Raw genomic sequence first — 15,836 nt, 5'->3', positions numbered from 1 at the left:
TGTATGAACCTTGAGGCATGGATGAGGGGTTGTGCTGCTAAATTTCGAGGTTGTGGGGCATTTAGTTTTGTTGTTTTGTCCGGTGCCAGGATTCCATCACTTTTTTATATATATACTAGCTGTGCCCGGCCACGCGTTGCTGTGGCTAGGACTTAATTTTTCTTTTCTTTTTGTTGTATGAACATAGAGGTGTGGATGAGAGGTTGTGCTGTCAATTTTCGAGGTTGTGGGGCATTTGGTTTAGTTGTTTTGTCCGGTGCTGTGATTCCATTACCCTTTTGTGATCCACCCTAAGTCCCCTTCAGGGTGAGAAGGGCAGAATATAAATACTGCAAATAAATACATAATAAATAAATAAATAAATAAATAAATAAATAAATAAATAATAAACCAACACAAGACAGGTCAGTTAGAAAAAAAAACCATATTTATTGATTGATCAAATTTGGCTCCATGCGTTGATGGGACACAGAGGAGTGAATGGTACAAGTGAGGGGAAGCTGTGGAGAGCCTCCCTGCCCTCCCCAGGGAAGCAGAAAGTATGCCACAGAAGTAACCCCAATCCTGTTAATTCTTATTCCCAGGCCAGCCCTAGTCTTAGATCCGAGGATGGCTGAACCCTTTGCCCATCCACCGTGTATAGAAGTGGTATAGAAGTGGTACACCAAGTGCAAAAGGTTGCCCATCATTGATCTAGGGGAAATGTTGCCTGGTCAGGCGCACATGGAACATTCTGGTTTTGGGGGTTTTTTTTAGGCCCCGTGGAAGTTCGTGATGTGTAGTTTTGTTGTGTGAACCTTGAGGCATGGATGAGGGGTTGTGCTGCTAAATTTCGAGGTTGTGAGGCATTTAATTTTGTTGTTTTGTCTGGTGCCGGGATTCAATCACTCTTTTATATATATAGATTGTGATCCACCCTAAGTCCCCTTCAGGGTGACAAGGGCGGACTATAAATACTGCAAATAAATACATAAATAAATAATAAACCAACACAAGACAGATCAGTTAGAAAAAAACCCATATTTATTGATTGATCAAATTTGGCTCCATGCGTTGATGGGACACAGAGGAGTGAACGGTACAAGCGAGGGGAAGCTGTGGAGAGCCCCCCTGCCCTCCCCAGGGAAGCAGAAAGTATGCCACAGAAGTAACCCCAACCCTGTTAATTCGTATTCCCAGGCCAGCCCTAGTCTTGGATCCGAGGATGGCTGAACCCTTTGCCCATCCACCGTGTATAGAAGTGGTATTTCTGGTTTTAAAAAGCCAAGGGGCAAGAGAGCTCTTTCTCCCTGTGGCTGTGGTGGTCATTGGACTTTGCAGCAAAGCATGAGGCAGAGAAAGCAAAGCAGCAAGCACGATGGAAGGTTATTACGCCCTACAGCAAGGGGCATTTTCTTTTCCTGTGGATGTTGTCTAGAGAGGGTAGCAACGGACGGACGGACGGCAGCAGCAGGCAGCATTATTGCAATCGTAGGGGCCTTTGAGGGAGGTGGGTCGTGGGAACCAGCCCCCCAGCAGAGTGGGAGCCGGCTGGGAAACGGACGGGCAGAAAAGACCACCACGCTACTGCATCACCTGAGCAGCGCCCCAGCCCTGCCCAGGTGCTTGCTCCCATCATGCAATGGAAGCGCAAGAGCTAACTGGTTATAAAATTGCCCCTCCCTTGTTGAGGATAGAACGGAGAGCCCCCTCCCCCTCCCGGGCTGTCAGTGCCAAGGTGCCAAGGTCTCAGGAGAAATGTTCCTGGGCGCAGTTCATCCCCCAGCCAGTCGGGAGCAGCACATCTTGGAGACGGCGTCCTATGCGCTGCCAGCTGGAGCTAGAAGACAGCAGTGGAGACAAAGAAAGAAATGAACAATATGAGAAAAAGAATGGAGAGAGATGATTCCCAATATCTAGAAGCCCTGGCAAACAACATCTTCCCAGCTGCTACAGGAAAAGTGCTCTCTGTTGCCATGGCACCACCATAGAGTCCTCAACATCTCTTGCAACGTCAGCAAACACCATGGCAACAGAAGGTGGGTAGGAACGTGCCTCAGGTGTGGGAAGTTCGCCCACCCACTCATACATTTCCTCGCAATGAGATGGTGTAGGACAGACAGGCAGAGATGAACACACACGTGTGGGACACAAGCCCTGCCCAACAGGAAGAACTAAAGTCTTTCCTGGGCTATGGGATGAAATGTCATGGTCAAAACTGAATCTTTAGGACACTTTTGGTCAGAAAGTCAACAGGGCCAACCCAGGATTGTCTGTGACAAAAGAAGAGACAGTATTCCCTCCTCTGCCCAATTCACATGCAAAAATTATTAAGACTTCATCACGCTAGAGCAGGGGTCCCCAAACTAAGGCCCGGGGGCCACATGCGGCCCATCGAAGCCATTTATCCACCCCCCGCCCCCTCCCGGTGCGTGCCTTCCAGAGTTTTTCTTGTTTATAATAGTATTTAAATTATTATTTAATTAATAATTAATTATCAAGAGGGGGGTGCTTTGCTAGTGCTTTTGGTGCAAAAAGGCAGAAGGGGGCTGGACTAAATGGCACAAGGGGTCTCTTCCAATCCTTATTATAATTATTATTATTATTATTGACACAAAGACACAGTATAACACAGCAAATGAGATATATATATATGCTGGATTTCGTATCACAAAATCACAAGTTCCCAAGTGTTTAGGGCTGTGTGGTGTATTACTATTACTATTATTATTATTATTATTATTATTATTATTATTATCAAAATTGAGGCTGAGTGGCCAACTGTCAGGGGTGCTTTGCTTGTGCTTTTAGTGCACAAAGCTGGAAAGGGGTTGGACTAAATGGCCCAAGGGGTTTCTTCCAACCTTCTTTATTATGTTTATTATGATTATGATTGTTATTAACAATGATTGTTCCCGTTTGGGTATTTTTACTTCAAAATAAGAGATGTGCAGTGTGCATAGGAATTTGTTTATAGTTTTTTTCAACTATAGTTTGGCCCTCCAATGATCTGAGGGACTGTAAACTGGCCCCCTCTTTAAAAAGTTTGGGGACCCCTGCACTAGAGCATGAAACCACTTTAAATCTGGTTCCTGTCTTCTGCAGAATTCTGGGGTTTGTAATTTAGGTTGGACATGTCCTGGTCCTCACTAAACTACAAAGCACAGAATTCTGCAGGAGACCAAAACCGGATTTTAAGTGAATCCATGCTCTAGTGTGATGAGACAGTTAGACTGCAGTTGTATCTTACTTAAACTTTGGAGGTGAAATAGCATTCTTCACTGCACCTAAGGCAGCAGGCTAGTTTATGGTGGTCCAGAATAAGTTGTGTGGAAGTTCAGTCTTCACAAAGAGGGTTTTCAGAAGAAAAAGCTGGAAGGATGCTGATATCCCCCACCCACGTCTGGTATTTGAACAATGTGACAATGGGCGGCCCTCCAGATGTTGTTCCTCAAATATTAGTTCTCCCAGCTAGGGATAATATAGTCCAGGAGCATTTGGAGGGCCATGAGTTGGTCACTATTGGCTGAATGGTAATAATAATAACAACAACAACAACTTTATTTTTGTATCCCGCCTCCATCTTCCCGAAGGGACTCGGGGCGGCTCACATGAGGACAAGCCCAACAACAACATAGGTTAAAAACACAGATCCATAAACTAAAACATTGCAACAATATAAAAACCACATAAAACGCATCAACAGAAGTTTTTCTTCGTGTCAGGAGCGACTTGAGAAACTGCAAGTCGCTTCTGGAGTGAGAGAATTGGCCGTCTGCAAGGATGTTGCCCAGGGGACATTGCCCGGATGTTTTGATGTTTTTACCATCCTTGTGGGAGGCTACTCTCATGTCCCCGCATGGAGCTGGAGCGGATAGAGGGAGCTCATCTACGCTCTCCCTTGGTTGGATTTGAACCTGGCAACCTTCAGGTCAGCAACCCAACCTTCAAGTCACAAGGCTTTAATCCACTACGCCAGGGGTCCTCAAACTTTCCAAGTGAAGGGCTGATTCACAGTTCCTCGGACTGTTGGGGGGCCAGACTATGATGAAATAGTCCAAAATTAGGATTGCTGTTGTGTGCCTTCAAGACATTTCAGATTTAGGTCAACCCTAACATAAGACCATAGGTAAACAAAGAGACCTCCAAAGACCATCTAGATTGTCTCATAATACCATTGGTAAGGAAAGGGACCGTCAAAGGCCATCTAGATGACCTCATCAGGCCATCAGAAGACCATAGATAAAGAAAGGGACCCTCAAAGACCATCTAGATGGTTTCATAGGTAAGGAAAGGTACCCCCAAATGACAACTAGACAATCTCATCAAACCATAGATAAGAAAAGGGACCTTCAAAGATCATCTAGACAGTCTCATAGGACCATAGGTAAGGAAAGTGACCTCCAAAAGCCATCTAGATGATCTCATAAGCCCGTAGCTGAGCAAAAAGACCTTCAAAGACCATCTAGATGGTCTCATAGGACCATAACTAAGCAAAGAGACCTCCAAAGACCAGGTAGACTTAGGTAAACCCTAAGTCTAAAGTTTAGGACAGGGGCCAAGTAAATGACCTTGGGGAGCCGCATCCAGCCCACGGGCCTTAGTTTGGGGACCCCTGCACTACGCCATTGGGGGCTCCATCAATAGAAGTTAAAACCTGGACATAATAGTAACTAAATATTCAGAGGGTAAAATTGTGCAAAACTCTGAATAGGGCTCCTGGGTAGTTTAAGGGTGATCAATAAAACACTAAAAGGTGTCACTAAAAAGGTGAGGAACAGTGATGAAGTGCAGTAAGAATTGTAAAACAGGCTGAGTATCTAGCCGGACTATTTACTCAAAAGCGCACCAGAACATGGTAGGGCTGGCTCTGACACTAAAACAGGACAAAATATAAGGTCATAGCTGAGCTCTCAGGTAGGGTTACACAGGACGAAATCCATGAACATGGCAATAAGGTGCTACTTGCCCTTCCAATGCTACATCACTTACTGGGAGTCTTGCCTGCTGCCCTCGGATCCGACTGGCTGCAGAGGGGAAAAACACATAAAGGGTGCAAGTGAATAAGGAGGGAGAGGTACCACGTCTCAGGGTGGGGAGGGACAGATAAAAGTTCAGAAATGAAGATAGAAGGGTTGAAGGAGAGTGGATCACCTACCTGGGGTCAGATTTTTTGCACTTGAATTTTCTACCTGCATAAAGAAATAAAGGAAGCAAGTATCAGTGGAAGAAAAGACACAGAGATGAGTTTGATGTGCAAAATCTTACAGACTTTCGCTGTGTGTATATGCATGCATTTCTGTAGGGATCAGACTGAAGAGAGAGAATGTTTCTGTGAATATATGCCCCTCTGCATACACTGTTTAAACCAGCATTTCTCAACCTGGGGGTCAAACGGGCATTTCAGCGGGGTTGCCAAAGACCACCAGAAAATGTATTTTATTATTTGATTTACAGTGTTTATATTCCGCCCTTCTCACCCCGAAGGGGACTCAGGGCGGATCACATTACACATATAAGGCAAACATTCAATGCCTTAACATAGAACAAACGCAGGCTCCGAGCTGGCCTCAAACTCATGACCTCTTGGTCAGAGTGATTTGTTGCAGCTGGCTGCAACTGGCTGCTCACCATCCTGCGCCACATCCCAGGCAACAAATATGAGAAAACTCATATTTATGATGGTCTTAGGAACCCCTTTGGCAGAGAAGATTTCTCAGCCTGTCCTTCGCTTCCTTTTTTGGAACCAGACAGCAAATCCAGTATTCAAATTTCAGCGTATCAGGTATTTGTGCTAAATTTGGTCCAGATCCATCATTGTTTGGGTTCACAGTGCTCTCCCGATGTAGATGAACTACACCTCCCCTTAATCACTGTCAATTCCTCCCAAATCCCTCCAGTATTTTCTCTTGGTCGTGGAGGTTCTGTATGGGAAGTTTGGCCCAATTCTTTCGTTGGTGGAGTTCAGAATGTTCTTTGATTTTAAGTGAACTATAAATCTCAGCAACTACAACTCCCAAATGTCAAGATCTATTTTCCCCAAACTCCACCAATGTTCGCTTTTGGCCATATCGAGTATTTGTGCCAAAATTTGGTTCAGATTCCTCTTTGTTTGAGTCCACAGTGCTCTTTGGATGTAGGTGAGCAACAACTCCAAAACACAAGATCAATGCCCACCAAATACTTCCAGTATTTTCTGTTGGTCATGGGAGTTCTGTGTGCCATGTTCTGGGTCACCACAACATGAGGAACTCTATTAAGTGGTCACGGCATTAGGAAGGTTGAGAACCACTGGTTTAAACAATCCCTGCATTTTATTCCTGCTCAAAAGAGACCCATGGGGATCAATGGGAGTTGCTTCATTAATTCCATACATCCCCAGCTGGTAATTTTTGAAAATTCCATATAGTCTAGCAAATTTGGAAATATGGGGCCGGGCTGTGGCACAGGCTGGTTAGCAGCCAGCTGCAATAAATCACTCTGACCAAGAGGTCATGAGTTCGAGGCCAGCCCGTGTCGGGGTGAGCACCCAACAATTAAAAATAAAATATAGCCCCTGCTTATTGCTGACCTAAGCAACCCGAAAGATAGTTGCATCTATCAAGGAGGAAATTTAGGTACCACTTATATGTGGGGAGGCTAATTTACAACACCATAAAAATCACCCAGCCGCCGTTGGAATGAGAAAGTGCCATCGCAATGGATGATGAAGCAGCTGCTCCCCCTGTGGCCAGAATCAAGCATAACCTCAGGAAGCTGGAGAAGGTTTAAATTGCCTCTGCGTCTGTCTCTGTCTCTGTTCTATGTTATATGGCATTGAATGTTTGCCTTATATGTGTACAATGTGATCGACCCTGAGTCCCCTTCGGGGTGAGAAGTGCGGAATATAAATACTGTAAATAAATAAAATAAATATGTATCCTTTGATTTACTAGGGAGTGCACAAGGAAGCTAAAACCACCCTTCTTTGACAGGGGAAGTCATATACCCAGATCTACTGTTTAAATAAATGAGATACAACAAAATGCTGCTAAACATCACAACACCACATCTATGAGCTGGCCTTTGCTTGTTTTAGTGGTTTCTATGTAAGGGAGGACATAATATGTTTGTGTCTGATATAGGAAGGAGAGTAATCTGTTCCCCTACTTGCTATTCTCCATCACCATCAAAGGCTAGAAACACTTATTCCCTGGATCCAGGGAAGCAGCAGCAATGGGATTTAGATGCATTAAAAGAACAAGCACGAAGAAAAAGAGACTCACTCAGTGCTATCAAGATTCCCAGCACAAACATGATTATGGCCAAGATCAGCCCCACTGTGCGCAATGTGTCGTAGTCTAGAAGGAAAATGCAGGTCAAAATATGAGATTTTCACAGTCACTCTTGCCTATTGTGTCCCTCGATCAGCCTCAATCTAATGAGGAGGTCCAATTCAGAGAGGTCATGAATTATCTGTTTTGGCTATGGGCACCCTCTTCTCCTAGGATGACTTTCCCGCAGACATCTATGGCCATGGAATTTAGAAAGAGTTGTGGACTTTTTCGGAATCATAGTCTACATCCAGAAGATGTCAAGTTCCACCAGCCTCTGATAGGCTTTGGTTGACTCTGCTGAAGCTCCATATCAGGGGTCCCCAAACTAAGGCCCGGGGGCTGGATGCGGCCCTCCAAGGTCATTTACCTGGCCCCCGCCCTCAATTTTATAATATAATATTTTATATCATTTTTAATAATATAATATATTGTATATACATATAATATTGATAACAATATTATAATGTTATACAATATAATATTTATAATACCATATACCATAAAAGGGGCCGGGCTGTGGCGCAGCTGGCTAGTAACCAGCTGCTATAAATCACTACTGACCGAGAGATCATGAGTTCAAAGCCTGGGTCGGGTTAAGCCTCCGACCATTAATAGCCCCGGCTTGCTGTTGACCTATGCAGCCCCGAAAGACAGTTGCACCTGTCAATTAGGGAAATTTAGGGACGCTTTATGCGGGAGGCTAATTTACAACACCATAAAACTGCCAGCAAAACACGAGGAAAGGAATGCGGAAGTACAGCCACTACTGGACGGTGAAGCAACAACTCCCCCTGTGGCCGGAATCGTGAAGCTGGAAAAATGTTAAAAATGCCTCTGAGTCTGTCTAATGTATGTTGTCTGTTGGCATTGAATGTTTGGCATATATGTGTTCATTGTAATCCACCCTGAGTCCCCTTCGGGGTGAGAAGGGCGGAATATAAATACTGTAAATAAATAAAATAAATAAATAATAATATTAATTATATGTTATATATTACATATAATATTACAGTATAGTGGTATAGTTCAATATAGTAATATATAATGCTAATATTGTGCTATGCTAATAATATAATATATTGTATGTACATACAGCTGCTCTGAGTCCCCTTCGGGATGAGAAAGGCGGGATATAAATATAATAAATAAATGTAGTAAATGAATAAATAAATAATTTTAGACTTAGGCTCGCCCAAAGTCTGAAATGACTTGAAGGCACACAACAACAATCCTAATTAACTTGACTATCTCATTGGCCAGAAGCAGGCCCACACTTCTGATAGGTTTATGTTGGTTACAATTGTTTTCATTTTTAAATATTGTATTGTTCTTTCATTGTTGTTGTTCTTTTGCACTACAAATAAGACATGGGCAGTGTGCATAAGAATTTGTTCAGGTTTTTTTTTCAAATGATAATTCGGCCCCTCCACAGTTTGAAGGATTGTGGACCAGCCCTCTGCTTTAAAAGTTTGAGGACCCCTGCTCCATATTTTCCCAGCTTGACTGGGAGCTATCCCTGGTCCTGACTGTTTCTCTGAATCGGTCAAGAGTAAGCCAACTGTGACTAGACTGGTGCTAATCTGATATACTTGACTGAACCTGACTTTCTATGATCTGAATGTGTTGGAACTGATCTAGCTGACTTAACCTGATTTACTTCAAGTGGATCTGTCGGACATTGCAAACCTCCTCCTTTATAGGCTCCAAGTCTCCATGACCAGGATAACCAGCACCCATAAGCAGTGCCATATATCTTAGTTTCCTCTAGTGTAGCTAAACTGCTGACACCTCTGTTTCCAGCCTTGTTGTCCAATATATTATCCTGTTGTGGCTAGAAAGACCTTCTCTCCTGGTATGGGACAAAAGACTCTCAATAGGAATATATTACTTACCATAGGTGAAGGGGTCCATGTGACTGTTGGTATCTGAGGAGAAATCAGAGTTGGAGGATAATAAGCAACCAAGTATTATGTTTCATTGGCTGGTAGAGTAGTGTGTTATTTAAGCTCTCTACCAACAGAATTTACAACAAAACAAAATCCTATAGCACTGCTCCTTATAAGGATAGTGTCACTGTATAGTTTAATCACCAAGTGACTCTAGACTTTGTTACACTTCATGAGAGTTGGGAGATCCTACGTTTATTGTGCGTAAGAGAGACAATAAAAAATCTTGTGCGCTCTAAAATCTCTAAGATAATCCTCAGTCAACCAGCAATCACAATCCTGTTAATGTCAATCTGGCAATGTTTTCAAATCAAGATGTGAGTGCTGCCATTGTAAAGAGATTGGCATGTTTTAGTGAATCCCCTAGTAACCCTTTGCCAGGTTGATCATAGAATATACAAGGAGCAGCTGCAACAAAATGTTGCCGTGTGGAGTTCTGCTGTTCAACATTTCAGCCATTCTGTAACATTCTCTCTCCAGAGGCCTATCCAGACTAGACAATTGCAGCATTAGTTACCTGCCAACGTTACATTTTTTGAAATCCTGAGACTTGTAGTTTGCAAGGCAGTAGAACTCTCTGACTGAGAAGTCTAAATACCAACTACAAATCCCAGGAATCCATAGGATGCAGACAGGGTAGTGTAACTGGAACCACAGTGTTGATTTCATTCCCAAATATATTATGCAAACCATGAGATTCCTCCATGCCTGCTGATATATGAATGATGTTGTTTCGGCTGCATAAGAACTAGTACTCAGAGAATTGTGATAACTATTACTGTACAATTTGAACTGAATGTAAACACTGACAGAAGTACTTTTATGTGTGGACATGGTGGTGCGGAACTGCAACAGATGGGCATGTTTGGGTACATGCATCGATTTATGGACTCTTGAGTCCGGACGTATGGCAAGGCTGCCATGCTCCCGATACCAGATTCATTTCCAAGCACTACAACTATGAATGTAAACATATATGTGAATGAGGAGGTGTGTGCCAAAGGCCTTACCTCTGATCGTGAGATGGTTTTGTACTTCAAAGTTGTATTTTCATTAGGTTGTGCATTTTCCGGGTTGTATGGCCATATTCCAGAAACATTCTCTCCTGACGTTTCGCTCACATCTATGGCAGGCATTCTTAGAGGTTGTGAGGTATATTGGAAAACTAAGTTTATGAACACTTGAGTCCGGACGTGTGGCAAGGCTAAGTTTAGTTTCCATCCCATCTGTGTTTCCCCATCCTTTCTTTTTGGTGCAAAATGGGAGGCCTCCATATTTTATCGATGTTTATTTTAAGGTTGATTGATTTTATTGTGTTATTGTTTTATATATTGTTGATGTAAATTACGTTCTTACCTTTGGTATTGATGTATTTGTATTTTAATGCACCATGTGTACTGTTACAGTATGAGTGCCCTGTGAGCCGCACTGAGTCTCTTTTAGGAGATAATGGTAGGGTAAAAATAAAGTTTATTACAGTAGAGTCTCACTTATCCAACATTCGCTTATCCAACATTCTGGATTATCCAACGCATTTTTGTAGTCAATGTTTTCAATATATCATGATTTTTTGGTGCTAAATTCGTAAATACAGTAATTACTATGTAGCATTACTGCATATTGAACTACTTTTTCTGTCAAATTTGTTGTATAACATGATATTTTGGTGCTTCATTTGTAAAATCATAATCTAACTTGATGTTTAATAGGCTTTTCCTTAATCCCTCCTTATTATCCAACATATTCGCTTATCCAACGTTCTGCCGGCCTGTTTATGTTGGATAAGTGAGACTCTACTGTATTATGTATTATTTCCCCTTGAAACTGCTTCAATAACAGTACAAAAGGAAGAATAGTAGTAGCTGAAATTTCCAGAGTGTATGTAAAGTACCAGGCGCAGTGTGCTGAACTTGTGGACCAAAAGGTCCCAGGTTCAAATCCCGGGAGCGGAATGAGCACCCACTGTTAGCCCCAGCTCCTGCCAACCTAGCAGTTCGAAAACATGCAAATGTGAGTAGATCAATAGGTACCGTTCTGGCGGGAAGGTAACGGCGCTTCATGCAGTCATGCCAGCCACATGACCTTGGAGGTGTCTATGGACAACGCCGGCTCTTCGGCTTAGAAATGGAGATGAGCACCAACCCCCAGAGTCAGTCACGACTGGACTTAACATCAGGGGAAAACCTTTACCTTTACCTTTTATGTAAAGTACTGCTCCTCTCTGGAATATTATTTGGGCAAAAGAGGGAGTTAAAAAACCACTGCACCTGAAGTTTACACTCATGCATAAGCTGCAGTCTGGCTCTCTATCTCTCTGCTTCCCTCTAGTTCGTCTAATGATTTGGCTGGCCAGCCTTCTACTTAGACTCCAGTTAGTTCTAGTATTTGAGACCCATATCTCTATCCTAATTTTGCTTCTTCAGAATAAATTATGAGCTGCCCCCACCGGCCAAATAGTGATTCCTTGCTTCCTTCCTTCCGCAACACATCTATCTGCAGCATCTAGGCAGGGAGAGGCCTCCCAAGCGCCTGATGCAAGATTGAGGGCGGTAGCTGTGGCGCAGGGACTGCGGAGGAATAATGCAAACTCCAATGCAGGGGATGGTGGGGTTGCCATGGAGACAGGACACCGCATTGTGGAGAGCGCAGCAGTGTTTTAATCTGCTGCCAGGGCTCAGAAAAGGCAGTTGAGGAGACAGGATGCTCGGGACGCACAACGCTGGCTCCGAGCCAGCCATCCAAAAGGAACGTTTCCGGACTGTGGGTGCAGGCTCCTTTGGGTGCCCACTGCTGGAAATTTCCCTTTATTTTGCACTAACAACTTCCCTTGTCATACTGAGCAGCAGTACCAACAGTGCACACACACACCCCGGCGCATGCATATCCTCAGATACACTCTGTGCCCTCAAGTGCCCCCTTTACAATGCTTTCCGTTTCGTCCCCTTCGTCCCCTCTCTAGGAATCGGCACGGCAGGTGTGGTGCTTGGTGCGGTGGACCGGTATGGACCAAGGTCCTCCATCGCTGAGTATGTAGGTTTCCCAGAAATATTTGGAAGCGAGCCAGGGAAACACCCTGCAGACTGATAGCAAGAGTCGGAGACCGGAGTAACCGCAGTGATTGAGAGATTGATAAAAAGGAGTGCCACTTCCCAGAGCTGCGCATTAAACCGAGAAACATGATTATCTTTCCCGCTTGCCACAAAGCTGGCCACGGAAGCTCAATGCTACTCCCCTGCCCCCTCCTGTCTCCACAAACACAAGGCTGTATTACATTGCCATGATATCTCAGGATGCTCAGTGTCTCCAAAAAGAAGCTGACTCTCTGCAGTGATGTATGGATCTGAACTCAAGTTCAAGAACTGACCCTGTTTAGAATATGGGGTGTGAGCATCGGCTGGGGAGCCACGGCAGTGAGGATGGGCTTCAGGCCAGTCCCTGAGAAGTCCTTGAAGTAAAAGCTTTTTTGTGGCTGGGACACACTGACTGGGCAGACGCCCAGGTCAATGCAGGGTGGCGGTTAATGGTTGTGCGCACGTAGGAATGCACCTCTTGAATAAAGATTTAAAGCAGTAACACTTTAGAGCAAGTGGCCTAGATACGTACATCAGGCTTCAATGGTGCATTGGCCTTGAGGAGGGCTTTATTCTGAGCTAGCCAGCAGTGGTTTGCCACAAAGCCATTTTCAGAATGCCAAAACTTGGTCCTAGAACAGAGGTGAAAAGCATGCTGACCTCCAGATGTTACTAGACTGCAACTCTCAGCATTTTTCACAAGTGGTTATGCTGGGTCATGAGTCTAACAACATATTGGAATGTATTGTCGAAAGCTTTGATGGCTGGAATCACTGGGTTGCTGTGAGTTTTCTCACAACCTCTGAGGATGCCTGCCATAGATGCAGGCAAAATGTCAGGAGAGAATGCTTCTGGAATATGGCCATACAGCTGGAAAACTCACAGCAACTCAACATATTGGAACTTTAAATTATTCCCAGCCCTTTTCTAGAACAAAGAATTTAAGGAAGTTTTTTTTTTCCGTGTCAGGAGCAACTTGAGAAACTGCAAGTTGCTTCTGGTGTGAGAGAATTGGCCATCTGCAAGGACAGTGCCCAGGGGATGCCGGGCTGTGGCGCAGGCGGGAGAGCAAGCCAGCTGCAATTAACTGCAATGAATCACTCTGACCAGGAGGTCATGAGTTCGAGGCCCGCTCGGAGCCTATATTTGTTTGTCTTTGTTCTATGTTAAAAGGCATTGAATGTTTGCCTATATGTGTAATGTGATCCGCCCTGAGTCCCCTTCGGGGTGAGAAGGGCGGAATATAAATGCTGTAAATAAATAAATAAAATAAATGTCATAAGTCACTTTCAGGACTTCATCAGATGGGTGGGGGGAAAGATAGGGAAAGGAGAGGGAACTGTCTTACCCGGTTCCCTCCCATCTTTCCCCATCTTCTGAGATGGGCAGCCACCCCATATCCACTCTGTGCCTTTCCCCATCTTCTCTTGCTTCCTCCAGACGGTCTTTGGGCTCCGTTTCCATGCACTTAGGAATGCCACCAGAAGTGCCATTATGTCATGTGATGGCTTCTGAGAGACTCCTGTTCTGCTCTGTTTCCAAAACACATGGAAACGGAACTTGAAGACTATCTGATAAAGTCCTAAGTATGAACAGAATGCCTCCTTCACATCTGGGATTAATCACAATAAGCCACCTTTACACGTATGTCTAAATTAGCCTTTTTTTTGCCCTCCAAATTGGTTGAACAGCACCTATTATAATCCCTTGTCAGCAAAGTAATTGGGTTTGATGGAAGTTGAAGTCCAACAGAGGAGGAGGTCTTTGTTTCCAGGTCAGAAGTTCCAATACTGACCACTCTAAAACTACCACTGTACTGGGTTGCTGTGAGACTCTCAGGCTGCATGGCCATGTTTTGTCCTTAGGAGAAAAAGCTTCTGGAACATGGCCATACAGCCCAAACAACTCACAGCAACCCAGTGATTCCGGCCATGAAAGCCTTTAATAATACATTACCATTGTACTCTAGAATTCTGAGGTTTAAAAGTTTTCTTGAGGATGTTCACAATGGTTTGCTACCCTACAAACTGAATTAGTTTCCAGGATTCTCTAGTTAGTATCCATGACACTTAGTAAAGGTAAAGGTTTTCCCCTGATGTTAAGTCCAATCGTGACCGACTCTGGGGGTTGGTGCTCATCTCCATTTCTAAGCCGAAGAGCCGGCTTTGTCCATAGACACCTCCAAGGTCATGTGGCCGGCATGACTGCATGGAGCACTGTTACCTTCCCGCCAGAACGGTACCTATTGATCTACTCACATTTGCATGTTTTCGAACTGCTAGGTTGGCAGGAGCTGGGGCTAACAGCGGGCGCTCATTCCGCTCCCGGGATTTGAACCTGGCACCTTTCAGTCCGCAAGTACATGACACTTAAGACATATTAAATCTGGCTTAGATTTGTAATCCACATTTGAATCTGGCCTGTCTGGAAGCATTAAATATATAAATGGTTTCAGAAAACACATTTTATTTTATTTTAATCAAAATATGGTATTAAACTTCAAAAACAGTAATATTACTCTGTGATTGCTGAATGGAGGCTTGACTGGTCCAGATACTGGTTTGACAACAGCACCAAAAGCTTTGCTTATTTTAATGCTTTTGAAGACTCTTAATTTCTATTGTTTAAAGGAATTTTATAGTATGTTTCCCAGAGATAAAATGTTGGATACAAATATTTCAATATGATAGAACAAACATTAGTCTCTTAATAATTATTCTGAATGGCTCCTCAAATTTGTGAGTAAATAGGGAAAAGTTCAAATAGAGGAACATGGTATAGACACATAATAGATGGTTATCACTGGATACGTTCCAGAAATCAGCTATGAAACTGATGAATTATCCCTTCCAGGAAGGAAGGGTACAAACTGCTCTCCGTTGATGAGTAACTTTTAGAAGTATTGGACTGCATCTCCTAATGCCAACACAGTCAATTGCAATGTTTTGAGACTTGCAGTCCAACAACAATAGAATGCCACACATTCCCTACACTTGGCTTAGAATGACACAGGCTTTTGGTTTACATAGAACTATTCAACTATTCAGGATGATTACCATTATACAACAGCTTGTCTGTTTGGTCTAGTGGACAGACACCTCTGTTTGTCAAAATAATTTCAGAAACTCACTGAAGCTTATACATTATTCCACGCTGAGCACAAAGAGCAAACAACTCTCACGAATATGCAGACTTGCAGCAGCCCACTACCCTTCTCTGTCTGTGAAAAACAGCAACAGAAATGTCAGGGGTGGCCTTGTTAGTGTCACAAGGCCAGTCATAATGTTCACTTAGCTGCTAAGTCTTGGCACAAATGCTTAAACCATCCCGCTCTGAGATGGTGCTTTCGAGATGTTTCCATCAGCCTCAACCAGACTGGGCAAAATAAAAATTCTCATTCCAATTAACATCTTCAATAGCCATCTATTCTATCTATATATATAAAAGAGTGATGGCATCAGGGCAGCAGACAAAACAACAAAACTAAAGGCCCCCCAACCTCGAAATTTGACAACACAACCCAC

General features: G+C 43.6%; 1 protein-coding gene across 1 annotated transcript in view; it reads right to left on the bottom strand.

The window, feature by feature from the left end:
* Positions 1-1,001: 1,001 nt before the first annotated feature.
* The window catches only part of fxyd7 (FXYD domain containing ion transport regulator 7), a 34,264-nt gene continuing 19,429 nt past the window's right edge, over positions 1,002-15,836 (bottom strand). The window contains exons 2-6 of the mRNA XM_008117061.2: positions 9,188-9,220; positions 7,245-7,319; positions 5,138-5,171; positions 4,972-5,006; positions 1,002-1,819 (exon numbers count right to left, since the gene is read on the bottom strand). Of these exons, the coding sequence (XP_008115268.1) occupies positions 1,800-1,819; positions 4,972-5,006; positions 5,138-5,171; positions 7,245-7,319; positions 9,188-9,220 (197 nt within the window). The 3' untranslated portion in view covers positions 1,002-1,799. The remainder of the gene's footprint in view (positions 1,820-4,971; positions 5,007-5,137; positions 5,172-7,244; positions 7,320-9,187; positions 9,221-15,836) is intronic.

The sequence above is a fragment of the Anolis carolinensis genome, unplaced genomic scaffold (genome assembly GCF_035594765.1).
Source record: "Anolis carolinensis isolate JA03-04 unplaced genomic scaffold, rAnoCar3.1.pri scaffold_10, whole genome shotgun sequence".
Lineage (NCBI taxonomy): Eukaryota > Metazoa > Chordata > Lepidosauria > Squamata > Dactyloidae > Anolis > Anolis carolinensis.
This window is presented reverse-complemented; position numbering and strand designations above follow the sequence as displayed.